This window comes from Lepidochelys kempii, chromosome 3 (assembly GCF_965140285.1).
Source record: "Lepidochelys kempii isolate rLepKem1 chromosome 3, rLepKem1.hap1, whole genome shotgun sequence".
Lineage (NCBI taxonomy): Eukaryota > Metazoa > Chordata > Testudines > Cheloniidae > Lepidochelys > Lepidochelys kempii.
This window is the reverse complement of record NC_136382.1, coordinates 197,123,413-197,144,738: the sequence shown is the minus strand read 5'-3', so window position 1 is coordinate 197,144,738 and position 21,326 is coordinate 197,123,413. Positions and strand designations below refer to the sequence as shown.

The window sequence follows — 21,326 nt, the reverse complement described above, 5'->3', positions numbered from 1 at the left end:
CTGTACTACCAATGCATTTCAGTCTTTGTGTCTGGAACTTTCCATCTGATTTTCCCATTGGAGATTTCCAAGGATCATGAAGGCAGAAGACAGGTCTGTTAAGAGAAACACTTTGTTCTTTCCACCAAAAATTTGGTCCTGTGGAGCAAATTTGCAAATTGTTTTTTCATCTAAAAGGTCCATTTCAATAAATTTCTTCTTATCTGAGCGATTTCCTAAACTCCAATTGGAATTTTTTTAAAAAAGAAGAAAAGCAGCCTGTGGTACCACTTTTCATTTTCTTTCCAGTTACAGAAAACATCCTCTGTCGTTAGTTAGGTAATAAATATGGTACAGTACTTCCTATTTAAATAAAAGAACAGGAGTACTTGTAGCACCTTAGAGACTAACAAATTTATTAGAGCGTAAGTTTTTGTGGGCTACGGCCCACTTCATCGGATGCATAGAGTGGAACATATAGTAAGAAGATAGATAGATATATACACATACAGAGAACATGAAAAGTGGAGTTAATTAATTAGCCTCTTAATCCACTTTTCATGTTCTCTGTATGTATAGATATATCTTCTTACTATATGTTCCATTCTATGCATCTGATGAAGTGGGCTGTAGCCCACAAAAGCTTATGCTCAAATAAATGTGTTAGTCTCTAAGGTGCCACAAGTCCTCCTGTTCTTTTTTTTGGATACAGACTAACACAGCTGCTACTCTGAAACTTCCTATTTAATCATTCATCAGTTTATATACATTCACCTATATATGGGTCCAAATATAGCTATTTAAAGGAATTGTTCTAACATTTTCATGACTTTCGTACCTTCCTTTTCCAGTCACTATGCCTTGAACTCCAATTTTCCTGACACGTGGAAGAATTTTTTAAACATTAAATTCTCCTTTCAAATACATCACAATTCTTAATAAATGTTCTGGATACCTTGAACCATCATTTGCTTTTAAACATGTTTTCAGCATAGATTGTGCCATTTGCATTCGGCCCTCCAAATCTTCCATCCGTCTGTCTAAATTATTTTAACTGACATAGTTTTTAATTTACTCTTTACAGATGAGAGAGCTTCCCATACCTTGTCTATTTTGGCATTTAATTGCTCTGTACTCTCAGAAATTAAATTCTGTAGCGATCCATTTTGCTCTGCTAGCGAAGCAGTGATCTTTTCAGCATAGCATAAGCAAGATGGTGCTTGTAACGCAGCTTGAAGGGCCAGCATCCGGGCTTTGAAGGAATCAGAACTTTCCAACTTATTTTTCTTCGGGGTGCTGTGAGTACATGTTTATTGACTTCATATGCTGTGTGATAGCTTTATTTGAAAATTAAGTAACTTTGAATTGGGTAGCAAATGAAAGTAAAATCATCAATATCTGTGTTTTCCAGTGGCTTTGTGGTGCCACTGTCAAAAATCTTTTAAGAAGTGGAAGGTAGAGTGTAAGTTGTGTTGTCTAAAGAATTGTCTTCTGAGTAGGTGTAAAGAACAGAATGCTTCCATTTAAGTTCTAGTTATCTTTCAGCAGCTCTGCTAAAGATTGTGTGAAAAGCCAACTTCTGAGAAGATCACTCTCTGTGCTCTGTTCATATTCAAGCACAGGGTAAGGGCAGACAAAGCTCTTTTGTTTCCTTTTGACAAAATATTTCAAATTAGGAAACTTGTTATATTCCCCATTTAGATTTAATCTTCCTTGGATAATGATTACTACAATACTTTCCCTTTAGAAAAGAAATCCCTTCCCGAAAGAAATCAGTAGGACATTTTCTTTGATATTTAAATACTTAAATAATTATAAAGCATAATAAGATTTTTCAGCCACAAGTTCAGTTTTTATTGAAAGAAAACATGCTCTTTTGTGTTTTCACAAATTTTTTCTGTGTTTATAGGAAGGAGGGCTATTGTATTCTTCATTTTCTGAGGTGCAGGTTGATAGAAGCAACAAGCAATGGAAACAAACGTAGGCAAGTTGAGCTCAGGTTTTAGGAGCTAAAGTTGTATTGTAGCGGCTTCTGTAGCATTCCCTCTTTCCCATCATAGGTACATAGTGAGTGTCTTTTCAGAACAAAAATTTTCAAATTGTTTGACTCTCTAACTTAGTAGACGTTGCGAGGTTGTAAATTATATGGAGCTAACTCTTAGTTGTATATTCTTTTTGCATTAACCTTGACAAAGACTTGATATCAAGAAGTGGGGTAGTTACAGAAAATAAGCTAACTAGAAAGGTTTTTTATAATTGTAGTTATAAATAGCAAGGTCTGCTTAAGCCAAAACTCCATTAAAGGTTGCTGAATCACCATTTCATTCAGGCCATTCCTGAGGAGCAGCAAAAATGGGCAGAAATGCCCATTCCCATTCCTCACTGAGGAAGTGAGCTGTAGCTCACGAAAGCTTATGCTCTAATAAATTGGTTAGTCTCTAAGGTGCCACAAGTACTCCTTTTCTTTTTGCAAATACAAACTAACACAGCTGTTACTCTGAAACCTGTCTTTATAGTCTGTTTCATTTAGCCAGTTGTCACTGAATGTGAAGTTTCTTGTGCATGCTTTTGAGTGGGGGTGTAGTAGATCACTTGCACCATTGCCCGTATCCTCCATAAGATATCTTCTACTTTTCCTCACTCTCGCATGACTCAAACTCACTTTCACACATGCATGTGTTGGTGGACACACCGCTGCTGTATTTTGAATAATTTTGATCTGTTATCACTTAAACTGTGGAAGTGGGAACACTGCAGCATCTTCGGCTGGACACAGAAACTTTTAACATTAGGTATCCCAGTGTATTGCGATGATAATGCAAATCTTTAGACCTACATAAACCCCTCCCTCCCCCTTCCCCAGGCAGATTAAATTATTTTTGCGGCAACTGCAAATCCATAAAAAAACCTGGCCAGGCTAGTCAAATACCGGCCAGGTGGTAACCCTAACCCCCACTCAGCCAACCCCTCCCTCCTATGCCCATGTGGCCCTGCACCCCCACTCGCATTTAGTGCCCACCCAGTCTGAACCCCAGTCTATGACCCCCAGCAACCCCATATTGTCTGTCCCCCCCCAGTTTCCTGTGCCTCCTCACCTGGCCCCACGGACAGAGTGCTGTGAGGAACGCAGCTTCTCCTCTCTCTCCCCACCAGGAGTGACTGCCCTCTGTTCTGGTGCCACAGCAATCCCTGGTGGGTGAAAGGTGTAACTGCAGCACCTCTCCAGCAGCATGTATTTTCTTCAAAGAAAAAGAATTCTGTACGGGACATGAAGTCTGCATGTGCGCAGCAGGGCAGATTTCGCTCAGGAGTAGTGTTTGATATTTTCTTATGGGTCATGTGTTACTCTGTAGACCAAACTAGAATCATGAGCTAACTTTCAAAATGCTGAGAGCCCTCAACTTCTATTGGCCTCAAGAGAAATCAGGTTACTTATATAGGTGCCTTGTATCACTGCAGGTGCCTGTCCGTAGACACACAAGTATAAACATTTTTCCCATAATGACAAGTCTGATAGAAGTGTTTTGTTCATGGAAATGGCCGTACAGTTCAATGCTTGAAAATTGAAAGGTATTTTCTTTAAGATGACTCATAAAATGTTTCCCCTCTCTTCCTGAGTCTGGTGATGAGTCACTCCTGTTTTAAGCTCCAGCCAATCCACAAGCCAGGAACTGGGCTGTTGACTCCCAGAGCAGGTGTATAAGCCTCACGGGAGGAACAGCAGCTCAGTCCACTAAGTGTCATTCCAGGGCTTGGAACTCACTCCTGCCTGACAGTGGCAACAGAATCCCCAACCCGTAGCCAGTTCCAGCTTTGCTCTGGCTCCAGCCCAGCTCTTGCCGCTACCCTGCTGCTAGTCGTGCTCTAGTCTCACTCCAACCCTGCCCTGGACTCCTGATTCCAGCTCTGACCATTAGGCCTGACTGCTCCAGCTCTGAAAACTAGGCCTGACCATCTCCTCACAGTTTCTGACAGTATCCAAGTTGAGCATCACAACTTGCAATTTAAAAAAACCCTTAATGATGCTGCAATTTTTTTTCCTGCTATGCTTTAATTGTGCTGTAGCATCAGGAGTGTCTTTACTGGGACAGAGATTCTGCCATTCAACTGGATGATAGAAATACAATGGACTGTGACACTACAGACTCTGGAATATACTCTGACCCATCAGAAACGTGAACGCTAAACAGCCAGAATACACTCAATTGTCAGTTGTGTATATACAATCTAATTAAAAGACTAGAGCCATGATAAGACTGAACTTTGATTACAAAGGTATTAGAGCTGTTAAATTAAAAAAAAAATTGTTACATGGTGTTTGATTCATTGGCTCTTATGCAGGGTATAAATATTTCATAGCTACACCTAGAAAACTTCCCCTCAGATGGGAAAAATGTGCAGTTCATTTGCTTTTGATTCAGATTTGTTTTGAGGTAAGCAGTTTCTTAGGTAAACAACATCCACAAGCAAGCTTTTTATGTCCGAAGAGGACACGGTCTGTTTAATTATCTGTTCCTCCCCTAACAAAGGACTGACAAGCTCTGTCTTTAAAAGAAGGCTGCATTAGATATGTATAGTTCCAAGTTATCTGGGTTCCTCTAAACTAGGGGGCCAAATTCAAATGTTTTGTAATACAGCTCTTTCAACTCTGTTGACTTCAGTGGAGTTGTACTAAATTGCCTTGGAGAAGAGTTGGTTCTGCTCTGTCCTGGGATGTGATACTCACTGCTTTTTACAAATGAGCTGTGTTTAGTTGCCTTGTAAGTGGGTTTTTTTGTTTTGGGTTTTTTTAAGTTTTGTTTGAGAAATGTCCACTGTGGTGGGCAAACAAAAGGTGCTACCTAACACGCAAGTCTCTTCATAGCGTCTGAGAGAATACATTGGTATTTTATTGTATTTACTCACATTAGCCTGATCATGCAAGAGATCTGACCATATGGATACTTAACATGTAGATCACTTTGCAGAATTGGAGCTTATGATTTGGTAACTTTTGTGATGTCTGATACTTGTTGCAATTTTTTATGCAGTGAAAGAAAGAGTGAAATGTGCTTCCTGTATCAAGGGACCCTGAAACATCTGTGATCAATAGGTCAGATGTTTGGCAGTGAAAATGGGTGCACCTTCAGTGACTTCAGTAATCATGATTTTGTCAATGTTTATAAATTTCTCTGAGTGCTGTTCCCATGAAAATTCATCCTGACATGAAGGGACCACCTCTAGAGGTGAACATATAATTGAGTCTGTATCCTCATTCAAAGATTTGCCTGTCTCCTGAAATTGCCAGTGAGACCAACAGTCCCAATTGTGAGGTTATTTTGTGAAGGTATTTTGATGTCCTTGCTTATGCACGGAGGACTGGAGAGAGACCATGAAACTCATTTCATTTGAGCCACGGAATAGTCAGAGGTTATCAGCTTGCTAGTAATCAACTATTGACTTGAGTTTGGTTTTGCACTAGTGACCTAGTAACACAATAGGCTTTGCTTTTTATTACTCATAGTTAGCAGACATCCTGGGGGTAGTGAGGAGGATATGATTAAATGTTTTCACAAATTTGGTATAATTTGAATCTTCCAGCAGGGAAGGCTTTCTCCTTGAAGTAGTGTGGGAGTATAAAAGCATACATTTAACTCGGAGTTTCTGTGTATGTGTAAAAGTGCTTCTTGATCATTTTTATTTTTCAGAAAAACTAAAGGGTAACGTATATTGCCAGTTCTTACTCAGTACTCTGAAGAAACTTAAGTTTTCCCAAGCAGATGGCACTATCAAGGGAATCTTATTTTATCTGCTTATATTTGTTTGGTTTTTGTTTTAACAAGACTTGAGCTCTTTTTCCTTTCAGGTAAACTTCTTTCTATAATAATTTTTAAGGTGCTTTCTAAGAGCATTCCTTATTTTCTGTATTTTTTCTGATGTCAGCAGAGCTGTACAATAATTACCATAGCTCAAAGGAATTTCAGCAGGCTTCTGACGTACCACTTTATTTAAAAAATATTGCAAATATCTGAATGCATATCAATATTTGAGTGTTTGCAAATAACTCAAGATAAGTCTACAGTTCCAGTTATTCGTTGTCAGATTACCCATAAGTCTCACAACTGATCTCTGTGTGTGGCCTTTTCTAACAGAGGGGATCTCAAACTCTTTTTATAGTGTAACACTCATTTTGATAGCAGAGGGGTCTTATGAACTGTATCCTGTCCCATTTGTGATTACGTGGATCAATTCCCATTGTGATTACAATTCACGCAATGTCCTATGGCAACTATAACAATTGCTTACATGATAAAGTAATATTAGGAAAATATTTATGTATTTGTATCTGTTGCCTTTACTCCTATTTCTTTCCCCTCTATATGGAGATAGCTGGAAAGGAGGGGATTCAGCCTGTTTTTCTAGATGCTCACGCTCTCATTTTTTTTCTATAGTAAAGAGCCTTGAAATTTGTAGAATGAGGTGGAGCCAATATTACCAGCTCTCTGCAGACTACCAGTGGTCCATGTACCCCAATACAAGAATTACAGTCTGATCCAACACCCTCTCATATAGTATGAGAAAAAGTAAATGACTATATGCATTAGATAACTCTATCACTCTTTTATAGCAGTCTAAAACTGCTTACTAATACCCAAGTATGGCTTAGTTTCCTCTAACTGTGCTTGTGGCACCTTAGAGACTAACAAATTTATTTGAGCATAAGCTTTCGTGAGCTACAGCTCACTTCATCAGATGGATTTTTTTGCGAATACAGACTAACACGGCTGCTACTCTGAAACCTAACTGTGCTGTGTACCTTATGTTTATCATTATTTTTCAGTTAGTAATTTACGATGTCCGCATCGTTATTTGTTTAGAAAGATGCTGCTTCACTAATTCTGTATCATTTCAGTGGTTGAGCAAGTTTTGTACCAAGAGCTAAATCCTGCCTACAAATATTTGGGTGTGTATTGTCAAGTACCTTGTAAACTGAATTTTTATGCATGTGTAATGTGATATCTGGAGGGATAATTGAACCTTACATGTTTTAAGATATGGTTGCCATTTTATATATAAAAATGCATCACAGAATATGTTTTGAAAAACACTGAGCAAAAGAAAAAACAAATACGATGAGCTTTCTTGGTTTCTCTTCTGTAAAGTATGTCATGTTCTCGTATGAGACCAGGTATAATACTAATCTGTATTTTAACAATTTTGCCCATATTTATATTGGATGTAGTAGCTTTATAAATTGTGCTTTTGATTTAAAACCATTCATCCTGGCATGCTGATGGAGTTGCCCATTTACATCTTATCTGTATGCTTTTTGTCCTGTTTTATTGCTTTTCTCTACTGATTTAAGATGTTCCATTCCAATTCTAGAGTGACAGCCACTGTAATGTGGACTATTTTACTTTTCAGAGCATGCTGAATTTTGAGAAAATGTCTGTTTGTTTAGTGCATTTGAATGCTATAGAAGGTGGCTATTAATAAATTTAACAAAGACAATATAAGAAAAGAAAAGTAGGGTATGTCATAGTTGAAAGCATATTCCATGGAATTATATTCCAGAAGTTTTATGGCAAAATCAGTCTAGGTTCTAAACATCTTGACAGTGTCCTTTTTAAAGGGGAAGATAGGCTAGGGGAACCTCCCGCCCTCCACTATTCTCAGTTGGCCTCAGGGCAAAAAACAGACACACAGCACATTCTTCCTCCCCCAAAGTGCACTTACCTGAAAGCAGGTCCCAAACAAACCTACATACATGTCTTCCTAGCCATAGCATGCCTTTAATTACAAAATAAGTAAGTTGGAATTTAGGTGAATGTGATATTTGTTTTAGGACTTCCCTCAATTAAATGGTCAAGAAAATTGTAAGTAAAAGTGGATGGCAAATGTACCTTCTCCTTCTCGGCACTGGGGATGACTGTGGGAAATCTCTGGTAGCTGGCTTTGATGCTGATTTGCACCATTACACTGGCACAAAAACAGCTGCAGTGCAGGGCTAGAAACTGGTCTGGTAAAAACCTTTTAAAAGTTAACTTGGCCAAAGACAGGTTTCAGAGTAGCTGCCGTGTTAGTCTGTATCCGCAAAAAGAAAAGGAGGACTTGTGGCACCTTAGAGACTAACACATTTATTTGAGCATAAGCTTTCGTGAGCTACAGCTCACTTCATCGGATGCATTCAGTGGAAAATACAGTGGGGAGATTTTATATACACAGAGAACATGAAACCTCAAACTGTTGTCACAAATGGAAGCTGGTCTTCCCCCTCTGTTTCACTGTAAATGTCAATGAACTACAGTTGTACCCCATACTTCAGTGCAAGCAGAACTCATATTGCATCAGTCACATGCACTCTTCACAAAGTGCATTATAGAGTGCAACTAACAGAGAGAGGAGGAATTCAGCCAAGTAACAGGCTGGGTGAGCATCCATTTCTTTTTCCATTTGTTCGTGATTTCAAGGATACTGAGGTGGGAGACTGGTTTTCATTGTCAGCATCAGAATAGACACACCAGCTGATCAGTACGCTCATGTATTTTGTTGCCGATCAGCAACTTATCCAGAGGGCTGTGAGTAGGTAAGCAAATTTAATTTGTTCCATTTGGGATTGTCATTGTCCCTCAGTCAAGAGGATTTTTCCTAGCCTGTTCCTTTTGTGTGTTAATAAGGGGAAAGGAGTGGGTACCTAACAAGATATGTATTCTGTTGCATTATTTGTAGTTGTGTCTCATCAAACTGTCATTTTATTGTAAATGGGTTTAAGCGAAACCAGATTCCCTGGTTCTGAGTGCATTGAAATAATGAAAAGGAACCCCAGACATACATTGAATAGCAACCCTCTAGATAAGAATAACAGTTACCATAATTATAAAATTTTAGAACAGACTAAGGTGGGATTTTTTGTGATGGTTGCAAGCGTGAACCCATCCAAATTGACTCAAAAAGGAAACTGAGTACAAATATGACAAATATTTCCTAATCATTATAGCCCACACAATGGAATAGTATATTTTTGGTCTCACTGTAAATGAAGCATAATTCTGACTGTTGTGTAATTTTTATTTTCTTCCTTTCTGGTTGACAAAAAAAAGTACATGTGCCAGTATAAGACTATCGTTTTTGCCATATCAGTTACACTTTTGTAATTATCCATGTGCTATCTTCTACAACATTTTTAGGCATTCTGCAGGACAAAAATAGAAGCTACAAAACATTATTTTTCTCTACAACTATTAAAAATACTTTAAGCTATTAGCTAAGTAAATGTTTAGCCAATTGTTTAAAATTAAAAATTGCATCCAGACCATAAACAGAAAAATCTGAAACTTGCAAATATAGAAATATAAAACAGCCCTCTTTCAAGGTTTTGAATGAAAACAACTGATCTTCAGTGATACTGTTAGACTGCAGTGTTGTAATAAAGGCAAAGAATTATTATGCAAGGTACATGTTCTTGTTCAGAAGCAAACTGCTTATTCGGATTTGTGTAGAGAACAAACAAAAAAATATTGTGCCAGTTCTCACGCATTACTTTCAGAACAGATGCTGCAGTAAATCTTGAATCCTAAATTAGTTGTAGTATTTAGCTATTGTAAAGGTACAGTACAATAACAGTTTGTTGTTGTTCATATCAGTAATAGATTGAAACTCCCTCATCATACTCTTCATTTTACACATTGTCAGAACCTTGGACCTTAATCTCTTTCTTTGATTGACAGTCGTGGCCAGGGAAAGAGCACTTGTATTGTTTGCGATAGTCGCATCTGTTCAACTTGATTCAGTTGAGAGTATTTGCATATTCTTAAGTATTTCTTCTGAGAGGGCCTAAATCCTTCTCAAGTGTTTGATGCATTTTTGAAATTCATTCATAAGGTAGCTACATGCACTAATAGTTCTGTATAATATTCCTGTGCATAATCTGACCGATAAGGCTAGTTTTTTAAACAAGGTATTCTTTGGGGATGACATATTACATTCTGACTTATTCTACTGGGCAGAAATGTCAAGTACTTCGAAAAAGGGATGCTTGAATGTTTTGATTGAATTAGTAGTCTTTATTCAAGACAAATTGCAGACCGCAGTAAAATGTAGTTTTATTGTGAGAACATTTTTCAAAAGTTAACAGCAGTTTCTTCCCCCCCGCCCCCATTAGAACTTGATGTACATATCATTTCTTTTCTGTTATGCTGAGGGTTAGAGACAAAACTGTGTAGTAGATTCTTAGAGGTAGTTTAGATTAATTTATATCTGAATTCTTTAGAACACCTCTATCTTCATATGTGAATCAGGCTTTGATCTTACTCTAATTTTTTCTCTCCCAAAGATTTTATAGACATTCTAGAAATACTGTCAATCTTAACGTCAGAAATCTGCAACTCAGGTTGTACATGTACTATGCTTGTTAGAAAGAAAATAGCTTTGAAAAATATTTCAACATTAAACTCAATGCTTAAACTCCTAGTAGCAGCTCAAAATAGTACTTATCTACTTAATATTGCATAGTACTTTATGTGTTTTTCAAAGCAACATAGAAATATTAATTTTCAATATTAATTTTCACTGTTCTTCTGTGTGGTGAGTAAGTACCATCAGCCCTGTTTTCCAGAGTGGAAATTGGAGTATGAACCTGCAAATGGAGTTGCATGGGTAGAGTCTTATGCCCACGCAGAGTCCCATTGACCTCAGGGAGCGTAAGAGTCCACCATGTGAATCGTAGTGCAGGATCTAAACCTTAGTGATTTAAGGGCTGATGATAAGGCCCACTGAACACAATTAAAAGATTCCCATTGTCTTCGGATCAGGCCCTTTGTGACTGAGCCAGGTTTAGAACTGAGGAGTTTCTGTCTCCCAGGTACTACTCAATCCACTGGACCACTCTGCCTCTCCACTGGAGAAAAGAATGAGGTCGATCTATTTGGTAGTTTTTTTTCTTCTTCTTTATGAAACTGCTGGTTTCTGTGTTACAACTCTTCACCTCTTTATTTTATGTTTTAAAGTTATTTCATGTTGGTTTATGTTTACTTTCAGGAATCACCTTCTGGACGCAGAAAAGCACTTGCCACCAGCAGCATCAACATGAAGCAATATGCAAGCCCCATGCCTACACAGACAGATGTCAAGTTAAAATTCAAGCCTTTATCTAAGAAAGTTGTATCTGCCACCCTTCAGTTCTCATTATCATGTATTTTCCTGAGGGAAGGAAAAGCTACGTAAGTTTGTCACCAGATAGGCTGCTTTGTGTTGCCTTTCAAAGACCTCTTTGGGTAGCGAGCACTCTAGCTGTATAGAGTGGCAGGAGTTGAGAGTATCCTTCAGCATACCAATCATTCCTGTCATACTTTGTTTCTGAGGCTGAGTAAACGTAATTTCTTACTCTGACTATAGTTTACTGTTCTTCAGATCAAGACATTTTCTTCTACCGTATTAATACGTTAAAAAGCAGCTGCCTAAAAATATTCTCAGCTTTGAAAGGGAGCAGGTGGGGGAGGAGGATATAGAGTGCAACATCAGTGCTCAGCTAGAGACATCCCTAGCATCCACCCACACAGAGAACCAAAACTTGTTGATGGGTGAGGATGGAGTATAAGACGTAGACAGAGGGAGCATTCTTGGGTTGATCAGGAGAACGTCCAGTGAAGCCAGCTCACTTGAGCATTGATCTTCCCATTCTCCCTGCAGAGCTGTTGCTTTGCGCACGTACACACACACACCTGTGTACACATGCACGTACACACACGCATGTACACACACACACCTTGCTTACCTCAGCAGCTTTCAGAGAAGAGGAAGAAATGAATGATCTTTCCAGATCATCTTTCCCTCCTCATTTTATTTGTAGGTTTCCAGGCACTGCATCCCTTGTTTTGAGATGGGCTTGGGTAGAGTGGCTGGCAAGTGTTACAAATTGAGTCAAATGCCCGTACTTGGGCATTCACCAGACTGCTGTGAGGGATCAAGCCATGGAATTATAGGTGTTCTTAGCTTGCTTGGGCAGAGTCTTAGCACTGTCCTTGGCTTTGCATCTTCAGCATTCACTCCTGGAGCAGACTTCTTATCTGATACCCCTCTTGGCAGTGGGGACCCCCCCTTATCCAACTGTCTAGACCACAGGTGGCTAAACCGTGGCTCATGAGCTGCATGCAGCTCTTACAGTTAAAGTGCGGCTCGCGGAGCTGCCAGTGCTCTCCCATTCTCCACCTACCAGACTGGAGGGGAGCTCGGGACTTCAGCCCGTGGGGCACGCCTGCTGGGGCATGGCTCGTGAACTTGTGAAGATTATCGTATGCAGCTCGGAGGGTCAGTAAGTTTGACCATCCTTGATCTAGACCCTGAAGCTAGTGCTGGCTCCTCCAAACTTCCCCTGCAGCTCTTGCACATTGCCCAGAATCCTACGTAAGGTGTGAGCTGTCTGGTTTACAGTTTCCGTTCTGGGACATGTGATAAGTGTAGCACCTCACACATGCAGATACACTTCGCAGAGGATTCTAAAATACCATTTTTCATTACTTAACAGAGAGAAAGCACCAGAGAGCACAGCTCATTTAGAAAACAACAAACATCCTGAACATAGTGCCCCTCACTCTAGTTCTCCCTTCAGTTGGAGTCCTTGGGGGACTGTCTATAGTTCAGGGAGGCAGGGTTCCCCTATGCCTCATCAGGATTCTGCAGCAGCTTCTCTCTGCTTGAGCTGGTGAAAATGGCTGAAGACCCCAAATAGACAAGCTCCTGGCCTTTTATAACTTTCTAGTCCCTCTGTCATTTGATGCCTGGATCAGGTGCTCAGACCCCCTACTTTGTTGCCAGGCAGCCTCTCCCCACACAAACCAATTCTTCTGGATGGGAGGCCACCTGTTGTTTAGGATGTTTGTCTTTGAATCGAGGACCAACCAGATTAATGACCCTCTGTTGTCCGCCTTATATCAGTACCCTTTGGAATTTCAGTCCAACATGGAGGTAAAAGGACAACAGAGAAATGCAAAATGGCATTTGCACCTTGGTAAAAATACATATAGAGAGTTCATAATCTCACACAGAATTGTACAAATTCCCCAAATCATCCCAGCAAACTAGCCCCTTTTTTCTCTCTTTCTTCCTCATGGCAGAATATAGGGCTGGCAGGATAGAGAGGCAATAGGACAGGGAGACTATTGCTAAGGTGGTCTATTTCACATGCTAATTTTTTTCAGGAATGTTAACAGCCTGTGGGCAGCTTTGGCTGTCTTGATGGTATCTGTGGATCCTTCCCAGCCTTATATATCACACTTTTCTACCCCAGAACTGTTTTTGGTACAGGGATTTCCAAACTGTTTCTTCATGTGGGCCAGATTTTGGCACAGAGATTTTCACAGACCACCTATCCTTCCACTCACAATTACACAGACAACTTTCTCTCCCATTTGCCATCTCATAACATCCCTTTGGAAACTACTGACTGTACTGACATGTAAAAATACTAGAAAAGTATTGTATTTATAGCTGTTGTTTAATACAATTTAGCAGCTGGAAATGAGGGAAAGGAGCCATCAGCTGGTTACCAGCCTCCTCTTGCACTATCAACAGGGAACCTCTGTCTTAGACTGCTCGACAATGGTGTTAGACTGATTCATGAAAACAAATCTCTTCAGGACAGCACTTAAGCATGTGCTTAAATTGTATTGAAATTGATGGGACTCAAGAATATACTTAAAGTTAAGCATGGGGTGAGCTTAAGTAAGGGGTTCTCATTACAAATTTTTTGGTGGCCTCAGAGTACGGCCACCAACTCTTGCTGGTGGTCATGCTGACAATTTTTCCTAAAATACTTAATTAACTTTAGGAAAAACAAATAAATATGCACATATACATGTCCAAATCATTGTAATTTATTTATGTAGGGGTTTTTTCACACTCAGTAATAAAAATAATTTACAGTTTCTATTCTTTACTGGACCTAAACAGAATAGAAACACAAATAAGGCACTTTGCATGTTCTAGTCTTTTTGTTGTTGTTGTTTGTTTTGCTTTTTTGGTTGTGCTTTTTTTTCTTTTTCTAAGACTTGCTAGCTGGTAAGTCTTCTGCTGTGAAAAGTAATATTTGTATGTTTGTTAATATCACTTTTCACAGCAGACTTACTCAGCTACGGCAAGCCCTGGGACAAATTAAGCCCTGAATGGGGAGGCGGACAGGGAGGCAGCGGGGCTCAGGGAAAAACAGGTGGGATGGAACAAGGATGAAGAGAAAGTTGCAGGATTAGCTTTTATCTCCTCATAGCCATTGTAACTTTGTAAAGTGAGGTTCAGAATCTCCATATCTGTTCTAGACTGGGTTTTATGCTTTTCTAGGGAAAATAATATAACCTGCTACACCCTGACACCAAGGTCCTTTATGAGCTTTATAGTTTTCTTTGCTCCCGGTCTTCGTTGTCTCCAGAGGAATAGTGAACCTGTAATTTATATCCAGTTGTAAAATGTGGTATTCTGGCTGTGCTGATGCTACATTTCATTTAATTTGTTTGGTTAAAGACTAGAATTGAACTTATTAATTATCCAGACAGGGAGAGTAAGATTTGAGGATTGTCCTTCTCAGTATGGTTAGTTGATAGGTTCTTATCTTGGAACTTTCCCCCTCACAGCTACTAGAAGATTCTCTAGTTATCAGTTGCCAATGTACGGAATTTTCTGTGAAGACTATTTGAAATCAGTAAGAGAGGGACCTTTGTGATTTCTTGGATATTTATTAGTATTAATAATTATTATTTATCTTACAGTGACACTTGGAGGCATCAACTAAGATCAGGGTCCCATTGTGCTATGTGCTTTTCAGATATATAGGAAGAGACTATCCCTACCCCAAAGAGCTCACAATTTATTTAGTACTGAACTCATTGAGACTATGCAGATGTGTAAAGTTACTCGTGTAAATTTTTATGCAGGATTTGGGCCTGGTTTGTACTTGATCTTTAGTTTACTGCCATATAGGATGGCTTTTAAAGTAACCTTGTACCATTGTCATGAAAATATATGAGCCCAGGCACAAAATCAGTGCACCCTATTTTACCATGGTTAACTCGTAACATGGAGAGGGGGAAATTAATGATATTTTTTACTTACCTATTTTTAAAGAATTTGCTTTGGGCAAGTAAGTGAATAGACTACTATTGATTAAACAATAGAAAGGTATTAAAATAGTTTAAAAAAATTGAGTCCAACCATGCTTCGAGAATGACACTGTGAACTTGAAGACACATTGGTTGCTATGGAAATAGCACTTTAGAACATTCACTGCTTTAAATCTTTTGTCTGCAGCCATGTTTTCATCAAGATTCGGTTGTAATCCACACTGTAGTGGTGCATTTGTGCAAGGGCAGTAATTGGCCCATAATTTATAAACATTTTTCTTGTTTATGTACTCGTGCATTTAGGAAAGAAACTCTAGTTCACCGACAGTAGTGTGAGTCTGAGGAGAAGGTGGTGGTTCATAGGCACTAGGTCTGACCAAAAACCCTCAGCTTATATTGAACGACCCCCAAAGGGAATAAATTACTGTTCCGTATAACTTCAGGACTGATTTAAAAAATTGTAAGAGGAGAGGATTAAATTGACCCTTAATGAAAGCATTTTTTGCTTTTTAAGTTTTTGGCAATGGAAACTTGTAATCTATAAATTAACAGTATGAACATATATATTCATTTCTTGTTCTTATAAATATTCTCAAGACTACTTCCAAAGCCCATCAAAGTCAACTGAAGGCTATCCCTTGACTTCAAAAGGTTTTCGAGCAGGCCCTTAGTAAAGAAAAGGAAACTTCTTTTTGAAAAAATAGTATTTCCCTAAAATACTATCAAATGTGACTTGAACAGTATTGCCTTTTAATGATTTGTTTGATGTATTGGAATTTGTGGTATAGAGATGAAGACATGCAGAGCCTGGCTAGTTTGATGAGTATGAAGCAAGCCGACATTGGAAATTTAGATGATTTTGAGGAAGACAATGAAGAAGATGAAGAGAACAGAGTGAATCAGGAGGAAAAGGCTGCAAAAATTACAGGTTGGTCTTGTCACAAAGGGACATAAATAAAATATTTTTTCCCTATAATCAGGAAAGTTCCATGGATTTTATTCTTCTATTTTGTGAATATGCTTTCTTATAAAATAGCAATTTAGGATAATCCAATTGCATATGTCCTGATAATACAACTACACATGAGGCTAATTTTTGTGAACATCAGAGACTTGATTTCTTTGTATCACATTTTCAGAAGGGGAAGCCAAGCAGAGGTGTAAACAGAGCAGTAGAAGGACAGGAAAAGAGATGGGAACAATCAGGAGGGGAGAAAACAAGAGAGAAAGGGCAGAAATGGATAGAGAGGCCAAATTTGATCATCAGCAAGCAGGAGACTGCTCCGAGGCAGGACCCAATCAGGTTCCCCATAGTGAAAACAGTCTAAAGAATGTTCTGCATTAGATAACTGAGCTATTTCAAGTTACATATTATAGCTAAATGTTTATTGAACTTCTTGACCCCAAAGGGGTTAGTGTGTCCATGGTGGCTAGTGTGGTGAGTGCAAATAAGATCAGCATGTCCAAACACAAAGATTCCTCCTACGATTGTTATGCCTGTGTATTGTGGCCCCTGTCCCACAATTTCAGGCACAGCTCTCTCCTTTCTGAATTTATGCGTTTCAAGGGTTGAACATATACTGATTAAAGATGACCTGCAAAGGATTAAAATAGATTGGGTTGTATAAAGACGATGTTAAACATTTAGTTTGTGTGGTTTTTTGGTTTGGTTTGGTTTTTTTTGAAATGTGTAAGTCATGCTTGTTTTTTCCCTGAGAAGTATCAGGAAAGTCAGGACAGGTCTTCTCTGATGGACTTGTTGGGGGTCTGAAATGAAAGCTGTCTCTCTTCTCAGCTCTTACCTGAACAATGAAGATGATGAATTGTTAAGAGTTCTTCTCCTTGCTATTCAAGCATTTGAGTTCAATAAAAATGTCTAATGTAAGAAAAGATTCCAAAAGAGGAAAGATGCCTTTCATGTGCCCTCCATCAGTCATAAAGAGGCAAAAAAAAAGGCACAAACACATCCCCTTGTGTATCAGGTTACTTTAAATAAAAAAAGAAAAGAAAAAAGTTAATCTAAATAATTGAATGCCATGTGGTTTTAATAAGATGGGTGAGAGGGTGCCAAGTGGAGCCAAGACCAGCCATGTAATGACTTAGCTGCTGTGTTGGGCCTGTATGGAACAGGATGGCATCTGGGGTTGACTGACAGGTTGCAGAAATGGTTCTCTTGAGTTATCGAGGGCTATTCCTGAGTGTCACAAGAAGTATTGTGGGATTGCATTGGGAAGACTAATTGAATCATTGGAGTTGCATCATTGTTCTTCTAGTCCTCATTAGCACTGAAATGGGTCAGGGAAAAGCAGCTATGACTACTTGGATCTAGTGGTACTTAGAACACCCTTGAAACATTGCAATCACTTTTGTTTAGCTTCTAGACTACTTCAGTTTCTGGTTTAAGGCTTTGATCCTAATCTTTAAAGCCCCAAGCAGGTCAGGACCCAGATATGTCAGTGACCTGATCTCCATCCATGCTCTACTTTTCTGTGACAGTGCAGTTCACAAAGCCCAGGACGAAATGTGTGAGAGACTAAGATAAAGCATTCTTGGTTAAGGGATGGAATACGACCAGGCTGATCACCTTTAGGACATGCTGCAAGATCCATCTCTGAGAGGAAGCTTTTCCACCATATCCAGAAGGATTTAGGTACATGTACAAAACAGATAAACTATAATCAAGAACAAAAACGCCACAAACCTGAAGCAAGGCCTCCTATAATTAGGGGAAAGAGAAGAGCAGAAAGCTCCATAAAGCCCACTAAAGATCGTGGGGGCAGACCAACTTTATCTAGGGAATACCAAGATATTACTGTGATGGTGCAACAGAAAACCCATATGTAGAAAGGCTGACAGATGCAGAGTGCCAGCTTCTGGCTCCCATTTCTATCCCTTTTGCATTGTTCCACTCAAGGGGGATGGAGAGCTTCTCTAACAGGCCAGCCAGGGATTCCTGTGATGTAGGGGGAGTCCCCAGCTGGTCTAAAGCCAGTGTAGTTAAGTCTATGCCATCCACTTTACTTTGCCAAGTGTAGGGCGTTCCTGGGAGGGCCTAGTGTAGCTTACAGCTGCTTAAAGCTGCTTTTTCTCTCCTCCACACACTTACCCTGAATCCTGCACCAGTCGCAGCTTGGACCCACGGTTCTGGCCCAGATAGCGTTCCCGCTCTCTGAACTGGTGATATAAATACCAAGCTTATCTGTTGAAACAAACCTTCTGAATGGCTACTTGGAAGGCAGAAGGATGAATGCCTTTGAGCAAAGAGTATTCCATATCCAGTGAGTACTCAGACTGAGATTTTTCAGGTTTCGGTTTCTTACCAGGCAAAACCAGTCTGTTTTTTGTTGTTGTTGTAAATGTTGCACTCTAGGGCTATGTTTACACTACGGCTTATGCTGGCGTAAACTCTAGTGTGCACAGTGCTATGGCGGCGGGAGAGTTTCTCCCACCAACAGCTTCTGCCGCTCAAGGGGGTGGGTTTTTCATGCCAACAGGAGAGCTCTCTCCCGTCGGCGTAGAGTGTCTTCACCACATGCACTGTGTGGCACAGCTGTACCAGTGCAGCAGCAGTGCTGTAAGTGTGGGCATGTCCTAAGACCCACAGGTAAAAAGCCTGAGAGGAAAAGGTCGGCCTCAGAGACCGTTTTGGCTTGTGCTGCAACTGCTGAACTGTGCCATTAGCTGAACATCTCCTGTTTGAAAGAGGTGAAAAAGGGAATTGGGCAGTAAGAGGGAGGGTGGAGGAGAAGAATGGGTAGATGAAATAGCATAAAGAAAGGACAATAAGTAATCAGGAAAAAGTAAATATTACAGTCCTGTTCCAATATCTATTGAAACCAATGTAAAGACGCCCACGGACTTTGATGGAAGTTGGATTGGGTCCTAAAAGCGCTACAGTAAATGTACTGAAAGGGGAAAGAATTGAAACTCCAGGGAAAACTAAAAACCAAAGGAGGAAAATATCTGCAGTAGAAAAAGAGATTGGAAACATGGGGTTAGACCAGAAGGCACAGCTATTTTGAAAAATGTTCATGATTTTAGAAAAAGTGAAAAAATATAGAAAGAGGGAAGAGAAAACAAAGTTGAAGAGGTAGTATGGCACTATAAAAATCAGACTTTTGAAAATTACATTTACAGAACCATTTAAAGCTAATTTAAAGCTAATTGAGAATAAGTGCTGTCACCCACTTTGAACACTTGTTTTCTGCCTACATTTTCTCATACATTGCCTGGTTAGGTTATTGCAAAACAAGGATTCCTGACTGTTCTTAACTTCTCTATATATGTTTTCCCAACTGTAAAATAGGGGTAGTAACACTAACTACTTCACAGGGTGTTTTGTGGATTAATTAGTTAATGTTTGTAAGAGCTTTGAAGATGTAAAGTAGCATACATCAAATATGTAGCATACTACAAATAGTAGTATTAAGTGTTGCCATACTTTTGCCTCAAGGTCTGATCACTCAGAGAGCTCTCTCTTTCATTGTCTGGAGATTGAAAGATAGCTGTACTGAAGGATGTATATGTAGAATTAATTCTGAGGATTTTATTGCAAACTCTGTTCCTTTTACAGAATCCTGTGAGCATTGGATTTGGGTCAACATGTGGCTGTAATATAAATAAATAATTGTAATTTCATTATCATGGCAGTTAGTGACCCATTCAATAGATGATAGATGAGGGGAGTAAAGAGATTGATCTCTGTTCTATTCCTAGCTCTGCCCTGATTTGGTGTGTGACTTCGGGTGTCACTGAACTTGTGTATGCTTCAGTTTCTTCATCTATAGAATGAGGAAAGCACCTCTCGAAAGCAGTTTGGCATCTGCAGGTTGAAAGCACAATATGAGAACTGAATGTAATAAAAATTGTTGTCACAGAATTGACCCTAAAGTTGAGGTTGCGATAGGCTTTCCATTCTTAGCCCTGTGGGACAGCAGACATGTCCACACCACTACCCAGCAGCTGCAGTAGGGCTGTTTGTATTAGCCTATGTAAATCCTGTTGGGACAAACCCCACAGGAAGTACCATCTCGGAAGGACAAACTGATAGCTTCCCTGATTGGCCCAGGCACCCTATTTAAGCCCAAGAGGAGTTCCAGGAAGTGTCTGTACAACAAGATGGTCTCCCCTGCCAGTTGTAGTAGCAGACCCGCCTCTTGGCTTGATCTTGGACTCCTGACCCTAGGTTCCTCACTCTGTCTTTGACTCCTGGTTCCTGACACCATTCCTGGCCTCTGACTGCCACTGCTCAAACCACTGGACTTGTCCATCACTGCTCTGACCACAAGACCTGACCGCCCAAGCCACAATTGTGACACCCTATTGTCATTACACAGTAACTTAAAAAAAAAAAAAAAAAATCCATGAGCCTGAAAATATCTCATGCTTAGTCACAGCCTGGCTTTTTAATTTAATTTTATTTTTTTTTAACATTTTAACAGAAGTCCACTTAACTACTCTGTGTTATGTGAACTTGAAAAAATAACATACATGTTCCTGTTTGTAATGTAAAGTTACAAACTTTTTAGCTACCGTGTAATTTAAAGAGAGAGATTTTAAAATTGCAGAATTGTCATACGTAAGCCTTAATGAGCACCAGTTCCGTTGACATACTTAAGACATTTGATTCATGATTAAGAAAATTAGTACAGCTATGCATGCTTTATTTCGTCACTTAATGTTTCTGAATAGGCACCCAAGCCCTCATGCAGCAATTAATAGTATGCTGACTTCTGCACCTGCACAGAGACCTGTTGACTTCACTGGTGTTCCACATGTACTCAGCAGTCTGCCCAGATGTGATCAGTTGTGGAGTCTTGAGCCCACGTGTACTTCAAGCAGAGATCTCTGAAGAATCACACACTGTAATACTGATCATCCCAACCTTCTGACACCTTTACTACTCTTTAATAGCACTTAACCACACAAAAAGTCCCATTTACTTCAGTGGGTTACTTGCAGACGAAGATAATGTGAGTGTGTAGATAATGAGATGTACAAAAGAGGATATAGGCCATAGATTCCTATGCTTCCCATTTCAACGCTCCAAATATAATATAGACCATGTTATCCTGTAATGAGAGACAGTGAAATGCATAAAGGTGTTTAGGGTAGCAGATGGGACCAGATGATTCAAACCACATCAAAGAATTCAATGTTTGCACCCTGTTTAAACTAGTCATTTGTTCATAGTTATGCTTTATAAGCTTATATTCTGCTTTTCATTTCAGTAAAGAAATACATCTATCAGTCTGTTTTGAG

At 39.4% G+C, this 21,326-nt stretch overlaps 1 protein-coding gene across 12 annotated transcripts in view; it reads left to right on the top strand.

The window, feature by feature from the left end:
* Window positions 1–21,326, top strand: part of EHBP1 (EH domain binding protein 1) — a 402,075-nt gene that overhangs the window by 205,285 nt on the left and 175,464 nt on the right. For all 12 annotated transcript variants that reach the window (XM_078852347.1, XM_078852346.1, XM_073339539.2 and 9 more), the window contains 2 exons: window positions 10,996–11,177; window positions 15,854–15,993. In XM_078852347.1, coding sequence (XP_078708473.1) covers window positions 10,996–11,177; window positions 15,854–15,993 — 322 coding nt within the window. The remainder of the gene's footprint in view (window positions 1–10,995; window positions 11,178–15,853; window positions 15,994–21,326) is intronic.